General features: G+C 44.9%; 1 protein-coding gene across 3 annotated transcripts in view; it reads right to left on the bottom strand.

Annotated features, from left to right (window-relative positions):
* Window positions 1-25,911, bottom strand: part of BAIAP2 (BAR/IMD domain containing adaptor protein 2) — a 307,153-nt gene that overhangs the window by 70,955 nt on the left and 210,287 nt on the right. For all 3 annotated transcript variants that reach the window (XM_068263779.1, XM_068263777.1, XM_068263778.1), the window contains exons 5-6: window positions 24,739-24,810; window positions 22,740-22,877 (exon numbers count right to left, since the gene is read on the bottom strand). In XM_068263779.1, the coding sequence (XP_068119880.1) occupies window positions 22,740-22,877; window positions 24,739-24,810 (210 nt within the window). The remainder of the gene's footprint in view (window positions 1-22,739; window positions 22,878-24,738; window positions 24,811-25,911) is intronic.

Here is a 25,911-nt window from a genome sequence, read left to right as displayed (position 1 = left end):
CTAGGGGGAAACTATACTGCCAGGCAGCTGTGTGGGCGTCCGTAGTTGGGGAACCTGCACTGGGGGAGAGGTGGGGGGGGGGGATCTGACAGGCAGCTGTGTGGACAGACATAGTTGGGGAACCTACACTGGGGGAGAGGTAGGGGATCTACTGACAGGCAGCTGCGTGTAGAGCCGTAGTTGGGGAACCTGCACTGGGGGAGAGAGTGGGGGGGGGGGGGAATCTACTGACAGGCAGCTGTGTGTAGAGCCGTAGTTGAGGAACCTGCACTGGGGGAGAGGGTAGGGGTGGGGGGGATCTACTGACAGGCAGCTGTGTGGACAGCCGTAGTTGGGGAACCTGCACTGGGGGAGAGGTGGGGGGGGGATGTATACTGTCAGACAGCTGTGCAGACGACCGTAGTTGGGGAACCTGCGCTGGGGAGGGGTCGGGGATCTATACTGTCAGGCAGCTGTGTGGACGGCCGTAGTTGGGGAACCTGTGCTGGGGGATCTATACTGACAGGCAGCTGTGCAGACGACCGCTGGGAATCTATACTGTCAGGCAGCTGTGCGGACGGCCATAGTTGAGGAACCTGCGCTGGGGGATCTATACTGTCAGGCAGCTGTGCGGACGGCCATAGTTGAGGAACCTGCGCTGAGGGATCTATACTGTCAGGCAGCTGTGCGGACGGCCATAGTTGGGGAACCTGCGCTGAGGGATCTATACTGTCAGGCAGCTGTGCGGACGGCCATAGTTGAGGAACCTGCGCTGGGGGATCTATACTGTCAGGCAGCTGTGCGGACAGCCATAGTTGGGGAACCTGCGCTGAGGGATCTATACTGTCAGGCAGCTGAGCGGACGGCCATAGTTGAGGAACCTGTGCTGGAGGATCTATATTGACAGGCAGCTGTGCGGACAGCCGTAGTTGGGGAACCTGCGCTGGAGGATCTAGATTGACAGGCAGCTGTGCGGACGGCCGTAGTCGATACAGCTCTTCATTAGCCGTGGCTGGGAGAGGATTATGTGATCTGGCTAAACAGATTAGGGGAGTGCAGCAGACTCGCCGCCAGACGCCACGAGCATTACAGCCTGCATCTACCTAAGGCCAACACTTCTGCTCACCGCCAGGCAAACATCGCAGGGCCTCATCCTCTAAGCCTTCCGCCACAATGCCATCATCAGTATACAATGTGTGAAATGTATCTCAAACACTACAACATAGACTTGTAAAGACACAGATACAGTGGATTGCTGGGCAATGGTGTGTCGTAGCACTCTCGCCTTGCAATGCTGGGTCTCTGGTTTTAAAGGGAACCTTAACTGAATGGGGGGGGGGGGGGGTAAAGAGTTTTACTTACCTGGGGCTATTACCAGCCCCCTGCAGCAGTCCTGTGCCCTCGGCGCCGCTCTGGAATCCTCTGGTCCCCCGCTGTCACTTAGTTTCGTTTTTGACGACTCACCAGTCGAAGGCCGCCATGCGTATTATTGGACGCATTCACAATGCAATTAGCGCCAGGTAAGTAAAACTCTTTACCCCCCGTTCAGTTAAGGTTCCCTTTAAAGCACACCTGAAGTGTGAGAGATATGGAGACTGCCATATTTATTTCCTTCTAACCACATAAGGACCAGGCCCGTTTTGATTGATCTGTGCTGCATGGGCTCTCCAGCCCGCAGCACAGATCAGGATTGATGCAGGGCGATCAGACTCCCCCCCCCCCCCCTTTTTTCCCACTAGGGGGATGTCTTGCTGGGGAGAGGGGAGTCTGATTGCCGCCGCCTGCTTGTGCCTTGCGGGGGGCGTCCGCAGCGCTAGTCTGCCCTCCCTCTTCTTCCCTCCCTCCCCTTCTCTCTACGGGCGGCACAGGATGGCGATCCGTCCTGCGCCGCCTCTGATAGGCTTCAGCCTATCAGGTGCCGGCAATCCCCGGCCAATGAGAGGCCGGGGATCGCCGATCTCCTTTACGGCGCTGCTGCAACAGCAGCGCCGTGCGATGTAAACACTATGGATTACTTCCCCGCGTGTTCACATTTAGCCTGCGAGCCGCGATCGGAGGCTCGCAGGCTGTTCACGGAGACACCCTCCGTGAACTGACATGGAACCATGGACATCCACAAACGACCAGTCGCCGCCTATCAGCGTTGGCTGGTCGTTAAGCAATACCAGTTACTTGGCTGCCCTGCTGATACTTTGACTCGAATACTTTTAGCCATGGCCCATGAACAAGCATGCAGCAGATCAGGCGTTTCTGACATTGTAAGATCTGACTAGATTAGCTGCATGCTTGTTTCTGGTGTTATTCAGACACTACTGCAGCCAAACAGATCAGATCAGAAGATCTGCCAGGTAGCTGGTATTTAAAAATAAATAAACATGGCATCTTCCATATTCTTCTCACTTCAGTTGTTTTAAAGGGGAACTGAAGAGAGAGGTATATGGAGGCTGTCATGTTTATTTCCTTTTAGACAATACCAGTTGCCTGGCAGCCCTGCTGATCTTCTGCCTCTAATACTATTAGCCATAGCCCCTGAACAAGCATGCAGCAGATCAGGTGTTTCAGTGGTTCAGACTTATAAGTCTGATCTGACAAGACTAGCTGCATGCTTGTTTCTGGTTTTATTCAGATACTACTGCAGAGAAATAGACCAGCAGGGCTGCCAGGCAACTGGTATTGATTAAAAGGAAATAAACATGACAGCCTCCATATACCTCTCTCTTCAGTTCCCCTTTAAGTCCCAGCCAGGGTTCCACCTGCATAAATCGTGTATGTTCTTCCTGTGTCTGCGTGGGGTTCTGTCAGGCACTTGGTTTCCTCCCACATCCCAAAAACAATTGGCGTTCCCACAAATTGGCCCTACACAATAATGATTTGATTATGGTGGGAAAAGTGTGAGCTCCTCTGAGGACAGTCAGAGACATGACTATGTACTCTGTAATGTGCTGCAGAAGATGTCAGTGCTACATACATACATAATTATATGGTAGGGCATTAGACTATGAATGATAGGGATTAGACTATGAGCTCCTCTGAGGACAGTCAGTGATTATGCACTCTAAAGTGTGCTGCAGGAGAAGCTATACAAAAACAATAATATGGTAGGACATTAGATTACAACTTTGATAGGATTAGATTGTGAGCTCCTCTGAGGACAGTCAGTGACATGACTATGTACTCTGTAAAGTGCTGCAGAAGATGTCAGTGCTATATAAATACTTAGAGTATCAGAATGGTGTAAGAATCATGAGATGATATATATGAGAGAGAGACAGAGACAGACAGACAGACAGACAGACAGAGACAGACAGAGACATAGAGAGAGAGAGAGAGAGAGAGAGAGAGAGAGAGACAGAGATAGGGGTCAGACTATTTGGAGCTGACAGAAAGGCTACAATAATGTAACACTGTGTACAAATTGTTTAAATATCTGTAATACCTGGCATACTTGTTTAATTTCTTCTCTTCCTTGTTACTATCACTATGTTCCCTATATGCACCATGGGGATGTCATGAAAAGTAATTTTGTTGTGTTACACAATGACAATGTGAATTGAATTGAATATTTCAGACAGCAGCTCTTTAAAAGCTATAGTGATCAGAAAAGCATCTATCTCAGAATGCACTACATGTCACACCATGTCCATTTCCCCTCCTGCAGCCAGGAACAGGAAGTGGGGACTGTTGTGGGTACAGCTCACCAGAACTGGACATCTGGAGACTTGAGAAATTCGGCAAGGTGTGACGTCCCTGGATCTCTGCGGAGGCCACAGATGGTGGGGTCAGAATTTGGCGACACAACATGGGTATCTCCATGGGTTCATGAGGATGTCAGCAGGCCCGGCTGGGGGTGGTTTGGGAGGTGACAGAATGGGAGATTCACAGCATGAACCCTCAGCTAACAAATCAGAAACTGTTGCGAACGGCTCTTCCTGCTCAGTTAGCCAGCATCTATGCAATAAGGAGACCTTGGGCTAGACTACCTAACATTGCTCCTACCTATAGAGCACCTCCTAGTGGCTGCAGCTTTGTCACGGAGTCCACCAGGAGAAAAGCCACAAAATAAAGGTTCTGTGACTAAATATATCAGGATGGAGCAGAATCTCAGAGGAACGGGAGATTAGCTTCCGGGGCAGAATAGTTCTATTTGGGACTCCGGGAGGCCGATCCCCCCCCCTCTCTCTCTCCACCCCCCAAATGACATCTCAGCGTACAGTATGTGTGCCCATCCACAGGCCCAAGACAATGGGAGAGGAGTCGCGCGGCCGCGTTCCGCCAGCCTAAATTGCATGCTGCAGATAGCAGAAGGCTCCGAACGCTCTTCCTAGGGGTTATTTTTAGAACAATTAACTTCTTAATTGAATGCTAGGAAGGCTGTACAAGTCATTTTATGGCAGATAATTACTCGTGAGACGTGGGAGAGGTATAACCACTCACATCTCCCAGCCTCCCCCCACTTCCATTAATTGCCAAAACTTCACATTAAACAGGTCAAAGGAACAGAAACTGGAGCAGCGCAACCTTCAGGATCCACCACCCCTGCCGAGACATCTGATAGACATTTTCCTACCTTAAAGCTCTCCTAAAGTGTGAAGAATATGGAGGCTGACATGTTTATTTCCTTTTAAGCAATACCGGTTGCCTGGCAGTTGCCTGTTCCTGCTAAACAAAAATCGTTAACTATTAGTCAAAGATAACATAATTGAACACAAAATGCAGTTTTAAATGATGGTTTTTATTATTTAGTGAGATAAAAACGTCAAAACCTACATGGCCCTGTGTGAAAAAGAAATTGCCCCCTGAACCTAATAACTGGTTGGGCCACCCTTAGCAGCAATAACTGCAATCAAGCGTTTGCGATAACTTGCAACGAGTCTTTTACAGCGCTCTGGAGGAATTTTGGCCCACTCATCTCTGCAGAATTGTCTTTTTAAGGTCATGCCACAACATCTCAATAGGCTTCAGGTCAGGACTTTGACTAGGCCGATCCAAAGTCTTCATTTTGTTTTTCTTCAGCCATTCAGAGGTGTATTTGCTGATGTGTTTTGGGTCATTGTCCTGCTGCAGCACCCAAGATCGCTTCAGCTTGAGTTGACGAACAGATGGCCGGACATTTTTTGGTAGACAATAGAATTACACTATTCTATCACAGCATGCCTTCCAGGTCCTGAAGCAGCAAAACAACCCCAGACCATCACACTACCACCACCATATTTTACTGTTGGTATGATGTTCTTTTGCTGAAATGCTGTGTTACTTCTACGCCAGATGCAACGGGACACGCACCTTCCAAAAAGTTCAACTTTTGTCTCGTTGGTCCACAAGGTATTTTCCCCAAAGTCTTGGCAATCATTGAGATGTTTTTAGCAAAATTGAGACGAGCCTTAATGTTCTTTTTGCTTAAAAGTGGTTTGCGCCTTGGATATCTGCCATGCAGGCCGCTTTTGCCCAGTCTCTTTCTTATGGTTGAGTCGTGAACACTGACCTTAATCGAGGCAAGTGAGGCCTGCAGTTCTTTAGATGTTGTCCTGTGGTCTTTTGTGGCCTCTCGGATGAGTTTTCTCTGCGCTCTTGGGGTAATTTTGGTCGGCCAGCCACTCCTGAGAAGGTTCATCACTGTTCCATGTTTTTGCCATTTGTGGATAATGGCTCTCACTGTGGTTCACTGGAGTCCCAACGCTTTAGAAATGGCTTTATAACCTTTACCAGACTGATAGATCTCAATTACTTTTGTTCTCCTTTGTTCCTGAATTTCTTTGGATCTTGGCATGATGTCTAGCTTTTGAGGTGCTTTTGGTCTACTTCTCTGTGTCAGATAGCTCCTATTTAAGTGATTTCTTGATTGAAACAGGTGTGGCAGTAATCAGGCCTGGGGGTGACTACAGAAATTGAACTCAGGTGTGATAAACCACAGTTAAGTTATTTTTTAACAAGGGGGGAAATCACTTTTTCACACAGGGCCATGTAGATTTAGAGCTTTTTTTCTCACTAAATAATAAAAACCATCATTTAAAACTGCATTTTGTGTTCAATTATGTTATCTTTGACTAATAGTTAACGGTTTATGGTGAGCAGAAACATTTAAGTGTGACAAACATGCAAAAGAATAAGAAATCAGGAAGGGGGCAAATCGTTTTTCACATCACTGTATATAATATATATCTATTGATTTATTTGGCTGCAGTAGTGTCTGAATCACACCAGAAACAAGCATGCAGCTAATCTTGTCAGATCTGACAATGTCAAAAACACCTGATCTGCTGCATGCTTGTTCATGGGCTATGACTAAAAGTATTAGAGGCAGAGGATCAGCAGGGCTGCCAGGCAACTGGTATTGTTTAAAAGGAGATATGGCTGCCTCCATATCCCTCTCCCTTCATAAGGTGTGTGAGTGATTCAGACACTACTGCAGCGAAAGAGACCAGCAACTGGTATTGTTTAAATCGGACCAGATCTCAGAACTTATACTCTTGCTTATCTTTTAGAGCAAAGTGAAACAACATTTGTTACAGCTCACAGAATCCTGCCATAAATCTGCAGTGTGCCTACTTCCTGCTTACATGGAAGCAGAGAAAGGTTTAACATCCCAGGTTTACAAATTAGCTGTGTCTGCCGAGGACTGCTAAATTTCTGTGCTGGCACAGCTGAGAGATCAAATTACACTTGCGATTACTTGAATATGGTGAATTAGCTCTCCTCTCTAAAAAAAAAAAAAACACAAACGGGGTTCATTTCTCTTGGTTTTCCTTGTGTCCTGTGCAAGAGTTCAGGTCCACTTTAGGAAAAAAAAAAATGAGACGCATGCTCAACCTACTAAAATACTCGGAATTATCAGGAGAGCCTTCTCTGTTTCTAGCCCTAGATGCAGAGAAGGCTTTCGATAGGGTACACTGGGGATTCCTAAAAGCCACCCTATCTAAATTCGGATTTACAGGCCCAATCCTCACGGCTATCATGGCCCTTATACACCTCCCCCTCAGCACTAGTCAATGCTGGAGGATTTAGATCACAAAAATTCAGTATCACAAATGGCACCCGTCAGGGGTGCCCCCTATCACCTATCATATTCGCACTCCTAATGGAGACTCTAGCAGAAAAAAATTAGGGGCAATAGCCTGATCACTGGAATCACTATTAAAAGTACCACACACAAAATAGGACTGTTCGCGGACGATGTGATACTGTCACTAACAAAACCGCTACAGTCAATCCCTCAGGTACTACAGGAATTACAGCAATTTTCGGATGCCTCCTATTACAAAATCAACACACACAAATCCTTAATTATGGGTATACACACGAACCCAGAGATGGAGAAAGTAATCCAAGAGCATTTCCCATTCACCTGGTCAAAGTCTTCTATTCCATACCTGGGCACCAATCTGTCACAAAATCTTAACAACCTGTTCAAACACAACTATATTCCTCTTATATCATTAGTCAAGAACGAATGTCAGTCATTAGAAAAATTTACTCTATCATGGTCAGGGAAAATAGCAGCAGTAAAGATGTTTATTCTCCCCAAGATCCTCTACCTATTCCGCACTATCCAAATTCCCATCAAAAAATCCTACTTCACAGATATCAACAGAATAATCACCAAGTTTGTATGGGGGGGGGGGGACCTAGATTAGCAGGCCAATTTATGAACCTCCCACGTCAACTAGGGGGGATGGGATTTCCAAACTTAGAAATGTACTATCATGCAGCCAATCTAGAGATGGCAAAACATTGGTGGAACAATTATGCTAACAAACCCTGGGCCAAAGTAGAACAGGATATACTAAAATGTGACCTTCAAGCATTACTAGCCTCCCTATCACTAGGAAGAAAACCCCCCAAATCCACTTTCCCAACAATTCAAGCAACCCTAAAAGCATGGGAGTACTTTACCAAACATCCCCCAGACAACCCACGCAACTCAACCTCCATGAGATTACCCCTAGACACTCTCTCCCTACTAAGCCCACACCTATCACTAAATATGTGGAAGCAACAGGGAATAACCCATATTAATGATCTATATATAGATAACCAGCTCCTGAAATTCTCAGACTTAAGGACAAAATTTAACCTCCCTGAGTCCCAGAGATTCACCTACCACAGAATCTTCCACCTAATTAACTCCACGTCCTTCCGAATTCCTCTAATCAACACGCTGCTAGCAACCAGACTAGCGACAAGAATGCCTACAACCGGCAACATATCTATCTGGTATGAAAATCTTATATCCCGTAGAAACAACCCTCTTATAAAATACGCAAACAGCTGGGCCCAGGACCTGAACACAAACATTACTATAACCGACATACTAATAGCCAACAGGCTCATAAGGAAATTTTCAAAATGCAACTCCCACTGGGAGCAATCCCAAAAACTACTATCCAAGTGGTATCTAACCCCTAGGAAACTAGCTCACTTTTCCAAGCAACTCTCACCCCTATGCTGGAATTGCTAAAATATATGGGCTCGCTAAAACATATGGTCTGGGACTGCAACAGGGCTAAAACTCTTTGGCCTAAAGGCCCATACACACGTCGGATTTTAGCGAACGACCCGTCGTTTGAATGTTCCGTCGTTCGGACGTTTTCGCGTCAAATCCGACGTGTGTACAGACTATCGTTCGGGTGATAAGACTGGTTACCAACGATCCGCCGGGCGGATCGCTGGTAACCAGTCTTATCACCCGAACGATAGTCTGTACACACGTCAGATTTGACGTGAAAACGTCCGAACGACGGGTCGTTCGCTAAAATCCGACGTGTGTATGGGCCTTAAGTTTGAACAACTAATCAGCTCAATATTACCCATTCCCTTCACACTAACTCCACAAATAGCCCTTCTAACCATCGGCCTAAATGAGTTAGAAGAAGCTACACAGCCAGTGATCTGTCATATCCTTCTAGCTGCGAGACACTTAATCCTAGCCGCATGGAAATCTCCAGAGGAGATTCAGATGGAACACCTCAAGAACTTAGTACAAAACAACCTGAGGTTAGAACAAAGCCTTCGAGTAGGAGCCACACACCATAAATTTAGCTTTGAGCTTCCTTCCCATTGGAGCTACCAATAAAAAAAAAAAAAATGAATCCAATACTGATCCCAAAAGAGTAACACTCAATTAATCAGCACTGAGTAAATGTTATTACCCTTCGGCCCCTCCTCCATATCCCTTTCCCCTACAGGTGGTACTTGAGTTTGAATTTGACTGTTTAAACTTATGATGTTATATGTTATAGGTAATAAGGCAATTCCTACACTGTTATGTAGTATTTACTTGCCAAATTAGCCCTAATAAACGTAAGATAAGACTCTTCTCACTAGAACTTGGTGCAGAGATGACCTTAGAACTCAACTTTTAATTATCAATAGAAATCGTGAAAGCCAACACGAGCGAACACCCAGGGCAAGATCCCCATGTAACCTGCCCAAAAGCAGATTCAGCAATAGCTAACAAACCCCATCCTTCCCCCTATCTTCCCCCCTCCCCCCTCAAACCAGGGAATTTAGCCCCACAAACTAATTTAGTATACTCTGCTCCACCCAGAGTGGTCATGAAAAGTGAACAGAGTATAACTCAAACCTGAAACTAAACTAGCATCAAGCTTACTCACCACCCTTCCCACCTAACCCCACCCCCAGATCAACGTCAACCCCTACCTCAAGGCCCATAGAACTACAAGAACACAGGAGGCCACCATTTGCCGGTCCTCCTACTCTACTAGAAAATAAGCTCTCACCTAGCAAACACAAGAGGTATGCTTAAGAGAGCACAACAAACGCCTCATCTTGCACCAACTTCATACTCCAACCCAGTTTTTGAGAATGCAAACCAAAGTAGCAAGAACACTCTGTATGCTATATGTCTGTGAGCTATTTAGGATAAAAATGCAAGTTGTTACCAGTTCACTAACAGTATTGTACTAAATGTTTGTTTTAATTCATGATCGATATTATCAATAAAAACCTCATTGAAGAAAAAAAAAAAAAAATGAATATGGCAGCCTCCAAATCCTTTTCACTTCAGGAGTCCTTTAATAAGGATCAAAAACATTCTATAAAGTTAGACTTGACTTAATAAAAAATTGCATACAGTTTGCATGCACAGTGTTTCTGTACTGGATGGCCTCATTGCACGCAGATTGTTCAGTACTGGACCCTTCCACCACAAACTGTTTGTGGAAGCTAACATCCTCTATTAATGGTAATTTGGTGCATCTGTTTTGAATGTAAGATGTGTATCCTGCCTATGATTAGGCTCTGCACAGCTATGCTGGTAGTCATTCAGATGCAGCATGTTTTGGCAAGTGCTGCCACCTCTCCCCATTATTGTGAAAATCAAGCTATGCACACCTATGCTGGTAATCATTCAGCCACTGCTCTCTGCTCACTAAGAAATGGTAAGTTTACCTTTTGGCTAGCTGCGCCCATTTGAAGTTTAGCATTTGTATTAGGTTTTTATTCCAATAATATGCAAATGTATGCAGTTTGGAAGCGGACCAATCAAAAATGTAGCATCTGCTGGGTTTCAATGTTCCATTTCCAAGCAAGAGACCGGGAGAAAAAGTCTATTGGCAATATTTTATGTTTTGCCAAATGAAAGGAAAACAAAATATTAGTTAAACTTAGCTGTTAAAAATGTTTCAATCTTTTCAGAGCGCCAAACTATTGCATTTCCCCCGCTCAAATTTGGCAGGACGGAGGGAGAGTGTCGGGGGAATTATCTGCCTAACTGAATCAAGCATCTTATATGAAAGCCTCATCTGCCTCTCGCATTCAATAAGTTCTCACAGAATCTGCCAGAGCAATCGGGAATTAGCGTGATTAAGCAATAATTACATTGGGGAGCCGCAGCTGAATGGTGGCGCGACGCTCTGGGGTGAACCAGAGCCTCTCAAAACACTCCGCCTGCCAAAACACAGGCCCGGCCCGCTGCACACAGTGCGCGGAACACAGCGATTGTCTACAAGGCACAACTGCGAGCGCCAATATCCTGCAATGCAAACAGAGACCTCATCCATAGATGGGGGAGGGGCAGTAACTGCGTCAGCACTTTGCCTGCCAAAACACAGGCCCACCACACACAGTGCACAGAACACAGCGATTCTCTGCGAAGGCACAACCGCTGGAGCCAATATCCTGCAATGCAAACAGAGCCCTCATCCATAGGTAGGGGAGGGGCAGAAACTGCGTCAGCTCTCCGCCTGCCAAAACACAGGCCCGCTACACACAGCGCGCAGAACACAACGATTCTCTGCGAAGTCACAACCGCCAGAGCCAATATCCTGCAATGCAAACAGAGCCCTCATCCATAGGTAGGAGAGGGGCAGAAACTGCGTCAGCACTCCGCCTGCCCAAACACAGGCCTGCCGCACACAGAGCGCGGAACACAGCGATTCTCTGTGAGGGCACAACCGCCGGAGCCAATATCCTGCAATGCAAACTGAGACCTCATCCATAGATAGGGGGAGGGGCAGAAACAGCGTCAGCACTCCGCCTGCCAAAACACAGGCCTGCCGCACACAGAGCGCGGAACACAACGATTCTCTGCGAAGTCACAACCGCCAGAGCCAATATCCTGCAATGCAAACAGAGCCCTCATCCATAGGTAGGGGAGGGGCAGAAACTGCGTCAGCACTCCGCCTGCCAAAACACAGGCCTGCCGCACACAGAGCGCGGAACACAGCGATTCTCTGTGAGGGCACAACCGCCGGAGCCAATATCCTGCAATGCAAACTGAGACCTCATCCATAGATAGGGGGAGGGGCAGAAACAGCGTCAGCACTCCGCCTGCCAAAACACAGGCCCGACGCGCAGAACACAGCGATTCTCTGCAAAGCACAAATGTGAGCGCCGAATATCCCGCAACGCAAATAGAGACCGCATCCATACCTGGGGGAGGGGGGGTAGGCGGGGCACAGAGTGCGTAAAAATTGAAAAAAAAGCCTGTGTCTATTAATCCAGACATTGACAATTACACCAGTGGTCCTCAAACTACGGCCCGAATGCGGCCCGCCGAGACCTTTTCACTGGCCCCCCCAAGCACAAAGTGTATAACTTATAGACGTGGCCCACTGCACCTTTAAATGTTGGAGCCCCGCATATAGAATAGCAGTGCTGGCACCACCCATCCACATACTTTAGAAGCCAGTGGGCAGTCATTTGATGGCTTCTAATCCAATTCTGCATCAGGTGACACTGCTGTCCAGTTGAACGGCAGGTTGTCACCTGGGTATGCTTCACTGTCTGGTGCACAAAGACGTTCTTCGAGTGTTGCATGGCTGATTAGCTGTTGCTGGGAGTTCTCCTCCAGGCATGACTGGGAGGGAATCAATACCTATATTTAATGTAATGTTTTTCAACATCATTTTATGTATAGCAGGAGACCTTGGCAGCGCTTCCAAACAGAGGCTGCACCCGAATTGACTACCTGCAATAGATGTGCAGAGCTCCACAATTGTGGACTAAAATACACAACATGCATTCAAAACAGGTACAGCAAAGTAGGACGTTAGCTTCAGTATAAATAATATGTGCAGAAATTATTCCCTACTAGACTTCCCCACGGCGATGACGGGTCCTCTCGGGGAAGACCTACCGCTAGTCTAACGATAAAAACAATTTTTTCCTAGTGCTGCTAGTCATAAAATGGTATACACATTTCTTTCAAACAGACATCAAACAAATGACAGCGCTCATAGGCTGCAACTGAATTGTAGACCAACAGAGGCATGCAGAGTCCCACAGGGCTAAATACATGCCTTGAATGTATGTTCCGGCCCCCCGGCAGTCTGAAGTAGGTTGACCCGGCCCTTGACCGAAAAAGTTTGGGGACCCCTGTTCTACACCATTGAATCTTACGAAAAACTGCACAGAAAATTCTGCCACTCCCGATGGAGTTTTTTTTTTTTTTTTTTTTTTTTTTTTTAAATATACATATGCACAGAGGGAGATACTGCTTGCTTGGCAGTTGGAAAAAGCTGTTATTTCCCACAATGCAATGAGGTTCACAGACAGCAAACTGTCAGGACCATGGTCATGACATCACACTGTGGGAGGGGTTTCACCACAATATTAGCCATACAGAGCCCCCTGATGAGCTATTTGAGAAAAGGTAGAGATTTCTCATGGGAAAGGGGGTACTGATTGGGATGAAGTTCAATTCTTGGTTACAGTTACTCTAAGTTACTTGTAGACCTCCATGGATGGGCAATTTATACCGCAATATTCGGCACAGGATACTGCGACCATCTTAAGGTACCCAGTAACGGTACAATATTTTCCTAAGATTAGATTTGTGGAATTAAAAGGAATCTAAAAGTAATTATCGATTGTTTTCATAAACATGTCGATTAGGGCACTTTCTTTTCAGATGAAGAAAATTCTGTATTGCTGCGTAGTTGCGGGATAGTGTACTGGTTAAGGGCTCTGCCTCTGACACAGGAGACCAGGGTTCGAATCTCGGCTCTGCTTGTTCAGTAAGCCAGCACCTATTCAGTAGGAGACCTTAGGCAAGTCTCCCTAATACTGCTACTGCCTATAGAGCGCGTCCTTGTGGCTGCAGCTCTGGCGCTTTGAGTCCCGCAGGAGAAATGTTATTTGTCTTGTCTTCCAATCAAACATTTCACCACCGTGTGATTTTCTGTACAATTTGATTGTGAAAAAAATCGAAGCAAAAGATCACATCTGAGGAAAATATTGTACCTTTAATGGTCACCACTAAGGTGCTAGATAATGGTACAATCTCCCAAGCTATCAACTGTTCAATTGATGGGTCAATCCACGACGATCGTTCTATTGATCATTCGGTCGATTTGAATTTTTGAAAGATTCTTTAAAAAGGTACCCATTAACGGTACAATTTTTCCTTCAGAATTGATCTTTCAACGTGATTTTGAACAACCAAAACTAATCAGAAGGTAATTATCGATTTTTCCCATTAACAGAACAAATTTACAAAGGTTCTACATTCGTTTTCCATAAAATTCAACTTTCGGATTGATTTTTTTCTTATTTCAAATCGACCACAGAATCGCTTCACATAGATTTACGTCACACACGGTTTACTATACAAAGGGAAAATTGTACTGTTTATAAGCACCTTAAAGAGTAACTGCCAGGCTGCAGAAGCTAATTTAAACCTCTATTCTCCTGTGTTAAACAGTTTAGACAGAAGCCAAAAAGACATTACTAAAGATAAAAATCTCTCTTACATTTAATGTGTTCTTATCAGCAAAGCTAAGCTCCTAAGGAGGACGCAAGCCGCATTCCATACTGCAAAGCATTCTGGGGCCCTCCCCTCGGCTGCTAAGGAGAAGAAGGGATCAAGTTTCAGCAGCTTCTAACTCAGTCCAGCCACAGCACAGATAAATCTCCAGGGCAGAGTACACTGCAGGAGTCCGCTATTGTTCCTAGCTAGCCACATGGCTCATTAATATTCACTGCACACTGTGTTATTCTGTATGAGCTCCTCTGTGAATAGGGAAGCAGGCAGGACATGACGACACATTTGGCTTCACAAACATGGAACCTGCCATGAGCTGTCAGGAGCATCATTCTCTGCATATACTATATAAAAATTCTGTGAAATCAAAACGTGGACAGTGAAATGCATATGTAATGTAAGTACAGCCAATCTTTAGCTACTGATATATGTGTTTATTTTCTCTGAGACCTTATACCTAACAGCTCCTCTTTAAAGAGACACTGAAGCGAAAAAAAATATATGATATAGTGAATTGGTTGTGTACTATGAATAATTACTAGAAGATTAGCAGCAAAGAAAATATTCTCATATTTTTATTTTCAGGTATATAGTGTTTTTCTAACATTGCATCATTCTATAATATGTGCAGATTACACAACACTCAGCATTCAAAATGAGTCTTTCAGAGCAGTATGTGCACTAATGACCTTTCCTCTAGCAAAAGAAAAGAAAACTGTTGAGATAATAAAAGTCAGATAACAACCCTCTCTACGACTTTAGTCGGAGTTAATGGCTTGTTTGCATAGAGATAACAACTGGAGTTTAAAGGTCCGTACACACGCCGGACTTTAGGCAACGACGGGTCCGTCGTTGCCTCCCGCTGGGTGGGCGTGCCAGCGACAGTCCGGCGTGTGTACGCTCTGTCGTCAAACTGATACGGCTGTTTCTGAGCGATCCGCCCGGCGGATCGCTCAGGAACAGCCGTATCAGTCTGACGACAGAGCGTACACACGCCGGACTGTCGCTGGCACGCCCACCCAGCGGGAGGCAACGACGGGTCGCAACGACGGACCCGTCGTTGCCTAAAGTCCGGCGTGTGTACGGACCTTAACTCTTCCTGTACTGAAAACAATTAGACTGACGTATCTGATCTTAATGTTTTATTTCTTAGCTGTACTACACATACAAATCATAATATCAAATTTTTTTTCGCTTCAGTGTCTCTTTAAGGCCTCTTTCACAGAAGGACATTGCGTTTTGATGCGACGTTTAAGTCGCAACGCAAATTACAACGCAATGCCCCAAAAAAGTCACACTGCAACTTAAAGGGAAGGTTCAGGGACTCTGAAAAAAATAAAAATCCAAATCCACTTACCTGGGGCTTCCTCCAGCTTCCAATGTGCGTCTCACTGGTGCTCGCTGACGTCATCGGACATCCTCCGGGCTGTACTGCGCCGGCTAAGTAGTTCTGTGCCTGCGCAGTACAGCCCGGAGGATGTCCGATGATGTCAGCGCGCACCAGTGAGACGCACATTCGAGCGCAGAAGAGCCCGAACCTGGCAGCCAGCCTGGCCAGGTGCACCACCGGAGGAGACCGGGAGCCTGCAGAGCCACGGCGAGGGCACCTCCTGCCTGCCACCGGCTGGTGGAAGCCCCGGGTAAGTGGATTTGGATTTTTATTTTTTTCACAGAGTCCCTGAACCTTCCCTTTAATGCCCCATTACGGTCGCATACAGGTAATGAAAAGTATGCTTCCAAGTCATTACTGAGCAAACAGTCCAACGCAGCTAATAACGTGTAGAACGCACAGCATGCAGCACTTTCACTTAATGTGCAGCGTTAGACAACAACGCAACGTGTGCACTGTGAATGGGGCATGGATTTTTCATTGCACTGAGTTATTCTGCGTTAAATGTTTTAACGATGCACTGTGAAAGAGGCCTTCAAGCTGCCCATACATGGTACATTTCCCCCCCCCCCCCCCCCCTTTCAATTTTGTTAATTTATTATTAGATCGAATATAAAGATTTTTCCAACATAGCCGATCAGATTTTTATTGGAAAAAAAATTGGATAGCTGTTCATTTTTCTTGATTAAAAAAAAAAATAAAAAATTCTTTGGCTCATTTGATATGATCGTTTTGGTCAAATAAACAGGAAAATTGAACTTTTTTTTATTGTACAGTGTATGGGCACATTAGACTGATCAGGCTGCTCATCATTTTCCCCCACGTTGGCGAGCCCAAACAATTGTTTTTTATTCGATCTTAACTGTCTGGATGATCCATTGTTTGGGAAATTGGATTACTGGACGCCTCTAGTGGATAAAAGGCAAGCACAGGGCTCAGTTCCTGAGACAGTAAAAACATCACCCAATTATGACAATTAAACCCTCGAAGCAAGGGCCCAATTAGAGCACAACGCTATTTAAATATGTATGATGTCCCCGGCATAATCCACACACATAATCGCCTGCTTATTAGCCTCCATCTGCTGCTCAGAGTCTGAGCCTGGCAAGAATGAAAGCTTAGAGCTCTGGGTTACATCTGGCCCTGATTTCTAACAGCTGCAGCTACACCCGGCAGCCTGAAGAGGGCGCCATTTCCCTGCTCAACATGTTGGTCCTGCAGATTCACTACTGTGGAGTTGATCAATGAATAGTTTTGAAGTTGATCCTTCAATTTTCAAACAGAAAAACAAACAAAAAAACAAAACAAAAAACAAAAAAACAAACATTGCTCACCTGCCCCTATCCATGCAGACTCCGAGCCCATTCTCGCCTGAGCGGGAATCGCGCAATTCCCACTCATGGCAAAACGCTAGCGGTTAAAAAACCGCTACACAATGTAGCGAGTGACAGGGTTCTCAGTGCCGCGGTTGCGGTTAGCGATAACCGCAACCGCGCTGCATGCAGCGGTTTGCCGGCGACGAGCGTTCCGCGATTAGCGATCGTGATTAGAGTGCAAAGCACGCTAATCGCGATCGCTCCAAAACCGCCGCAACGTCCAGTGATTTTTCCGCGCTAATTGCGCTAAAATCACTCCCGCAAAACGCCGGCGGTAATCACCGGCGTTCTGCGATTATAAGTGTGAACGGGCCCTGAAGAGCTCTGTGAACCACAAAGTCCTGACAACATAGTGACAAAGCAAAATGCAGTAAATTATTCAGGATACTGACTTTTAAAGTATTTTTTCTGGTTTCAGCATCAGGAACACTTCCTATTGCTATATATGGCTGTATAATGGTATGCATTAGTATTTATATAGTGCCGACATCTTCCAAAGCACTGTATAGAGTAAATAGTCACTTACAGGGGTCTAGTCCTGGGAAAAGAAGTGAGTGGACTCACCTAGAAAACCCATGCGCGCGGCGCGCCAAAAATGGGCGTGGTCAAGCATACTGTGGGCGTGGTCATGGGTGGGGCCAAATATACATGACCTTAGCAGTGATGTAAAAGGAAAAGGTCTGCCGGGGAAGTTTGAGCTCTGCCGTAGTGTATCCCCCCAAAATAGATGTAATATGACAGCATTTCACCAAAAAGACACATAATCTGGTAGAAGTTCCTCCAAAATACAGATAATATGGCAGTGGTTCCCCCAAAATAGATAATGTGGCAGCAGCAGTTCCCCAACATACACAATTTGGAAGCAGTTCCGCAAAATATGCGAAACCTGGCAGCGGAACACCCAAAATACATATACTCTGGCAGCAGTGGTCCCCCAAACATACACAATCTGGGCACCTATAATTAGTTACCTATACTGGGCATGGGCACCTATAATTAGCTACCTATACTGGGCATGGGCACCTATAATTAGTTACCTATACTGGGCATGGGCACCTATAATTAGCTACCTCTATACTGGGCATGGGCACCTATAATTAGCTACCTATACTAGGCATGGACACCTATAATTAGCTACCTATACTGGGCATGGGTACCTATAATTAGCTACCTATACTGGGCATGGGCACCTATAATTAGCTACCTATACCGGGCATGGGCACCTATAATTAGCTACCTATACCGGGCATGGGCACCTATAATTAGCTACCTATACCGGGCATGGGCACCTATACTTGGCTACTTATACTGGGCATGGGTACCTATAATTAGCTACCTATACTGGGCATGGGCACCTATAATTAGCTACCTATACTAGGCATGGGCACCTATAATTAGTTACCTATACTGGGCATGGGCACCTATAATTAGCTACCTATTCTGGGCATGGGCACCTATAATTAGCTACCTATACTAGGCATGGACACCTATAATTAGCTACCTATACTGGGCATGGGTACCTATAATTAGCTACCTATACTGGGCATGGGCACCTATAATTAGCTACCTATACCGGGCATGGGCACCTATAATTAGTTACCTATACCGGGCATGGGCACCTATACTTGGCTACTTATACTGGGCATGGGCACCTATACTTGGCTACTTATACTGGGCATGGGTACCTATAATTAGCTACCTATACTGGGCATGGGCACCTATAATTAGCTACCTATACTGGGCATGGGTACCTATAATTAGCTACCTATACCGGGCATGGGCACCTATATTTAGCTACCTATACTAGGCATGGGCACCTATAATTAGCTACCTATACTAGGCATGGGCACCTATAATTAGTTACCTATACTGGGCATGGGCACCTATAATTAGCTACCTATACTGGGCATGGGCACCTATAATTAGTTACCTATACTGGGCATGGGCACCTATAATTAGCTACCTATACTGGGCATGGGCACCTATAATTAGCTACCTATACTAGGCATGGGCACCTATAATTAGCTACCTATACTGGGCATGGGTACCTATAATTAGCTACCTATACTGGGCATGCTATGCTAGGTACACACCATACAATTTTCTGGCAGCTTTAGCTTCCAGGTCGATTATTTCCAATATGTCCAATCTGAATTTCCATTTTTCCATACAATCTTCTGATCTCTTGCTTTTTTTTTCCATAGATTTTTCAATTGTTTTTTTCGATCGATTTTCATTCAGTCCTATCAAAATCTATTAAAATCTAATCGGAAATTGAAAAAAAATCAATCGAAATTCAGATTGAACATAATGAAAATTGATCGAAAAAAACGATTGAAATCTATGAAAAAAAAAAACTGAAAAAAATTGTATGGAAATTCAGATCAGACATGTTGGAAATAATCGATCTGGCAGGTAAATCGACCTTAAAAAATTGCATCTTGTGTACCTAGCATTATTTTCACTGGCTTCAGAATTCTCAGAAAAACATTCAGAGATCACCTGCCAGCAGTAAAGATACCACCACCAGTGATACATTTTAGAATGTAAATCAGGGAGAGGAAAGATTTTACGATGGGCAACACTGACTAAATCTCACTAATATTATAAGTGCAAAAGTTTGGATGTTTGTTTCTCAATCACTCAACAATGGATGAACCTATTTAAATGAAACTTGGCACAAACATAGTACAAGAACGTGGCTGGATAGTGTACAGGTTAAGGGCTCTGCCTCTGACGCAGGAGACCTGGGTTTCCAATCTCGGCTCTGCCTGTTCAGTAAGGCCCAGTGCACACCAAAACCGCTAGCAGATCCGCAATACGCTAGCGGTTTTGGGAGCTGATTTCAGAGCGATTCTAGGTATGTTTAGAGAGGTTTTCTAAACATACCTAGCGGTTTTGGGTGCGTTTTTTGTGTAGCAGATTACACATATTGTTACAGTAAAAGCTGTTACAGAACAGCTACTGTAACAAAAATGCCTGGCAAACCGCTCTGAACTAGCGTTTTTTCAGAGCGGTTTGCGGTTTTCCTATACTTTACATTGAGGACGAAACGCTTCCGAAAACCGCAAACGCGCAGCAGGAGGCACGTTTGCGGCTTGGCAAAAAACGCAAACCGCCGGTGTGCACCATCCCATTGCAATACATTAGACAAAGCGTTTTTAGAGGCGGATGCGGCCGGCGGATCGCTCCAAAAACCGCTCGGTGTGCACTGGGCCTAAGCCAGCACCTATTCAGTAGGAGACCTTGGGCAAGTCTCCCCAACACTGCTACTGCCTATAGAGTGTGTCCAAGTGGCTGCAGCTCTGGCGCTTTGAGACCACCAGGAGAAAAGCGCGATATAAATGTTATGTGTCTTGTCTTTTGTCTACATTACCTGGAATGACATATAGGATATTTTTTATCCTCATAACCAAAAAAGTGGGCGGAGACAAATACAAATTTCACGTGGAAAATGTAAACGGCAGCCATTCTTAAACTGTTAATGGCAGGGTTCTCAAACTTTGCACATTTGGTCACTGAGTGACTTGGATTAATATTCAGAAAAGTGGGTGGAGCCTACAAAAGCCAATCAAAGTTCACGTATTGATTTCCAAGGGGAATATGTAATTGCTGCCATTCTTGCACGATTAATGGCACAAGCCTCAAACCTGCTACAGTTGGTCATTGGGCGATAGGGGTTCAAATTCAGAAAAGAGCCACACACAGCCAAATCAGATTTATTTCATTTCAATGCAAATTATTGATGCCAAAGACCGCAAAGCTCACAAACTAGGTCGTTGAGTAATTGTGTGTTAGGGTTAGAAAAGTGGGCGGAGCCCTCACCAGCCAAATACATACTTGGGCAACGCCGGGCAATCAGCTAGTAATAAATATTGTAAACAATAAAAGAAAAGAAAATGATGTAATGAATAAAAACATTTTTTTAGTACTTTCAAGTTCCTCTTTAACTAATGAACGGATAACAGGGCTGATGACGGGAGACGCCATGCGGTCTTGTCCGGCCTGGTAAAAGGTCAGCTCTCCGAGTCCATGCGGAGCTGTTATTCAATCCAATTACAGCACTTTCCTCCAGCAGCTCTCCCCTCCCCCACCTCAGATGGATCACAAGCCTCTCCTCCATAACAAGTGGTTGTAAAGAGGACCTGCAATACAGCGGGCGTACAAACCGCCTCATGTGACCACATGCCAATGTGCTCAGTGCGCCCACTTTCTCAGACAAGGGGGGGGAATGTATCACCATTAAAAAAAAAATGAACTATAGTTTTGAAAAAGTGAGAAAACAGAACAATCCCCCACAAGACATTGTGGTCAGATCTTACATGCCTCTCCCCCCCCCCCCTTTCTTTCTGTCTAGATCAAGCAGGAGCACACTGTCTGAGAGCAGACATTTGGTTCGGGCATTATCATTTACTTCTAGCTGTGAACAGACCTTCCTGCATAAATGGGGGGATAGGGGAATTAAAAAAAAAAAAAAAAAAAAACCTTACTACAGAGGAAAAAGCGTATGCAAAACTGAAAATTTGGAGAGCTTGTGTTCACCAGGTTAGTAGACCGTTGCTATGGCAGCAAGAAAGCATCATATGTCAAGTCTACAAAGTCACAAGCTAACAGCAGGCTAAAATTATCATCTTTACAACACTGAATGATAAGAAGGGCTGTGTGCGCAGAATTTTTTCAATGGAAGTTAAAGGGCAACGGAAGTGAGAAGAATATGGAGGCTGCCATGTTTATTTTCTGTGACAATCCCAGTTGCCTGGCAGCCCTGCTGAGCTATTTAACTGCAGAAGTGTTTGAATAACACCAGAAACAAGCATGCAGTAATCTAGTCAGATCTGACAATAATGTCAGAAACACCTGGTCTGCTGCATGCTTGTTCAGGGTCTATGGCTAAAAGTAGTAGAGGCAGAGGATCAGCAGGGCTGCCAGGCAACTGGTATTGCTTAAAGAGACACTGAAGCGAAAAAAAAAAATATGATATAATGAATTGGTTGTGTACTATGAATAATTACTAGAAGATTAGCAGCAAAGAAAATATTCTCATACTTTTATTTTCAGGTATATAGTGTTTTTTCTAACATTGCATCATTCTATAATATGTGCAAATGACACAACACTCAGCATTCAAAATGATGCTTTCAGAGCAGTCTGAAGTAATGACATCTCCTCTGGCAGAGGAAAAGTAAATAGTCCAGGAACAGTTGAGATAATAAAAGTCAGATAACAGCCCTCTCCACAACTAACTTAGTCTGAGAGCTTAATGGCTTGTTTGCATAGAGATAACAACTGGGAGTTTCTCAACTCTTCCTGTACTGGAAACAATTAGACTGATGTATCTGATCTTAATGTTTTATTTCTTAGCTGTACTACACATACAAATCATAATATCATCATTTTGTTTTTCGCTTCAGTGTCTCTTTAAAAGGAAATAAATATGGCAGCCTCCTCTCTTCAGTAGTCCTTTAAGCAGTTGACATAACAGTTTGTGCATATCGAGACTAAAGTCACCCCAAATCCAAGAAAGTTAATCTGCTACAAACTGTGCTGCGATTGGCTCATCACTTGAATAATGGCTTCTGTGAATGGTCCAATCTTCAGTCAGAATGGGAGGGCCATAATGGTGCTTAGAATCTTCATCAAGTTACTCTAGTTTTTCCTTTGAGAACTAATATGGAAATTACCATGATATGGCACTTTTGTGCCATATATTTTTTGAAAACTGTGGCTTTAATTGTGGTTCGTGATATGTTATTGTGTGTATGGTTAGTCTCACCTGCATCTCCTTGTCAGAGTATTTTTGGGGATTTTTGCTGCCTTGGCTCTTCTTCCGCAGTTTCCGCAGCTCCAGCTGACATTTCTCTAAGGCGTCCCCCTTGTTCTTCTGCTCCAGCTGGTACTTCTTCAGAGCGGCCTGGATGGGAGGGATAGTGTTAGACGGGGTGCAATGAAAAGACCGGCCACATGCAAACACCACATACTGCTAATCCTCTGCCTCTAATAGTTTTTATCCATAGACCTTGAACAAGCATGCGGATCAGATGCTTTGACGGAGCCGGCTTCACACTGCAGTTTGGCAGCAGCGGTGTGGTGCGGCCCGCAACTGCACCGCCAAAAACAGGCGATTACCAGCATTCATACTCGGTAATACCTGTCTGGCATTCCTCCAACAGGAAGGGACACTCACTTCCTGTTGGGAAATCAATGACATTCTAAAATACGCTTCCGCAACACCGAAATCTGTGACATGTTTTTTAAAGAGACGCATGTTACCATAGACTTACATGACTGCCGGTCCAATGCAGAACGCTGCACGGTAATGTAGGTATGCGCTCTCGTTAGGGCACTTCCGGCGCAGCGCACCACAACGTGTGGAGTGTGAACTCCTTCATAGACTTTCATTGCCCGGGGGAGAGGTGGTAAATTTACTGCACAGCTACGCCCCAGTGTGAAGGGGCCAGGGATTAGCTGCTTGCTTGTTTCAGGTGTGTGAATCAGACAATGATGCATGGAAGATCAGCAGGACAGCCAGGCAACTGGTATAGTTTAAAAAGGAAAAAAAAATATGTCTGCCTCCATGTCACTCTCAGTTCAGGTGTACTGTCATTCCAGAGTCACTTGAACACAACAGTTGGCCAGATAGCCATAGCTACATTTCCTTCAGTGACCCACTGAAACCATGATACACCCCCCGCCATACTACAGATGGTAACCACGGGTGTGGGAGAGTCAGAGATGGATTAAGATGTAATAGGGCCCTAAGCTAAGGTTTTGGGGCCCTAAGCAAGGTAGTAGATTTGGGGCCCTCTTGTGGTCCTTTTGGTAAGCTGAAGTGGAGAGAGGTAAGAGGAGGTGCAGGTGGGCCCCTAGACACCCACTACGCCCCAAGCGTCTGCCTAGGTTGCCTGGTGGATGATCCTGTTCTGGCTCGAATGTCATGTTTAGTGTAGATATATCTGTCAGGTTTTAGAAGAAGGAAGCAAAAATCTGCTGAGCTATAGAGCAAAGCTCCGCTCTCATTCAAGACTGTCCGTCTTCACCGACCGTTTAAAATGGACCTAAACTCTTGCACAGAACAGAAGGAAAACCGAGAAATGCACCCTGTATGTATTTAGAGAGTTTAGCCTGTCTAATTCCCCCTCATCTGTGACTAATCCCCACTGTAATTTGATCTCTCAGTTGTGTCAGCTCAGGAATCCTGGCAGCCTTGACAGAGCAGCTAATTTGATAACACAGGATGTTAGACTGAAAGCTTTTGGGCCAGTCCATCTCCTCATGTGGTATTCTCAGGATTTTCTTTGTTATCAACAGCATTTCCTAAACAGCAGTTTCAAAGTCTAATTGACAAAATTTTGTGCAAGTGAGTAGGGAGGCTGGCTGGTATCTCACTAGTTTGGCAGTTAAACTGATGTTCAGGAAATGCTGTTGAAAACAAAGAAAACCCTGAGAATCCCCCATGAGGAGAAGGACTGGCCCAAAACCTGTCAGTTCTGTCAGATTTTAACTGCCTACTTTTTTCGCAATAGTGGTCCTTTAATCTTTAGGATGATTTGCATATTCAGCAGTGATGCATTGTGGGATACCTCATAAGCTCAATCCAACCTGAATAATTGTAAATACCTTCTGCTTTAAGAAGGCAAACTTTTGTTTTGCATAGCATTATAGTAAGGGGGCGTTTTTGGTCCTTTGTAGCCCCCTTACACACTCCTAGGAGTTCTGGTTTACCATGAGCTTGCTGGGTAATCTGTAACTCATGTCCCTTTTATCAGACTTACATTGAGATATCGGGAGTCCAGTTCCACCTTCTGCTCCAACTGTGTCAGCAGCTCGTTGTGAAAGGACTTCAGCTGCAACAAGAAGCACACACCTCATAAGCCACAAATACAAGCTGGGACAATCAAGACAAATCAAGAAGCAGGGAGCAAAAAAATGTAAACACTAAGTATTTATAAAAGGTAACTACTGCTGAGAAAACCGACAATATCTTCACTTCCCAGCTCTATACATTGCAGGGATTAACGGCAAGCCTTAGGTCAGCTTAAAGAGACTCCGTAACAAAAATTGCATCCTGTTTTTTATCATCCTACAAGTTCCAAAAGCTATTCTAATGTGTTCTGGCTTACTGCAGCACTTTATACTATCACTGTCTCTGTAATAAATCAACTTATCTATCTCTTGTCAGACTTGTCAGCCTGTGTCTGGAAGGCTGCCAAGTTCTTCAGTGTTGTGGTTCTGCTATGAACTCCGCCTTCCAGGCCCCTCTATGCACACTGCCTGTGTGTTATTTAGATTAGAGCAGCTTCTCTCTTCTCTCTTATCTTTTACAAGCTGGATAAATCGTCCTCTGAGCTGGCTGGGCTTTCACATAGTGAGGAATTACAGACAAGGGCAAAGCTGTTTGCAGGAAGAAAAGAGCAGCCTGAAACTTCAGTGCATGAGAGATGCAGGAGGAAAGAAACACACAAATGATCTCTTGAGATTCAAAAGGAAGGCTGTATACAGCCTGCTTGTGTATGGATGTATTTTCTATGTGTGGACATACTGTACATCAACCTACTTCCTGTTTTGGTGGCCATTTTGTTTGTTTATAAACAAACTTTTTAAAACTGTTTTTAACCACTTTTAATGCGGCGGGGAGCGGCGAAATTATGACAGAGGGTAATAAGAGATGTCCCCTAACGCACTAGTATGTTTACTTTGTGTGATTTTAACAATACAGATTCTCTTTAATGACATGTACCGTATATACTGGAGTATAAGTCAAGTCTAGAAATGTAGGTCTGTTTCACTTCATAAAGTGAAACAGTGACTTATACACGAGTCATGGGCAACTCTGAGCACACTGAGTAATGTGTGTAATAATAGTGACATTCCATTTGCAGCAATGTATCCAGTGGTAAGTGATACTTTAAGGAAAGGAAATGCCAAGATAACACAGTCTCAGGTCT

The sequence above is a fragment of the Hyperolius riggenbachi genome, chromosome 12 (assembly GCF_040937935.1).
Source record: "Hyperolius riggenbachi isolate aHypRig1 chromosome 12, aHypRig1.pri, whole genome shotgun sequence".
NCBI classification, from domain to species: domain Eukaryota; kingdom Metazoa; phylum Chordata; class Amphibia; order Anura; family Hyperoliidae; genus Hyperolius; species Hyperolius riggenbachi.
This window is presented reverse-complemented; position numbering and strand designations above follow the sequence as displayed.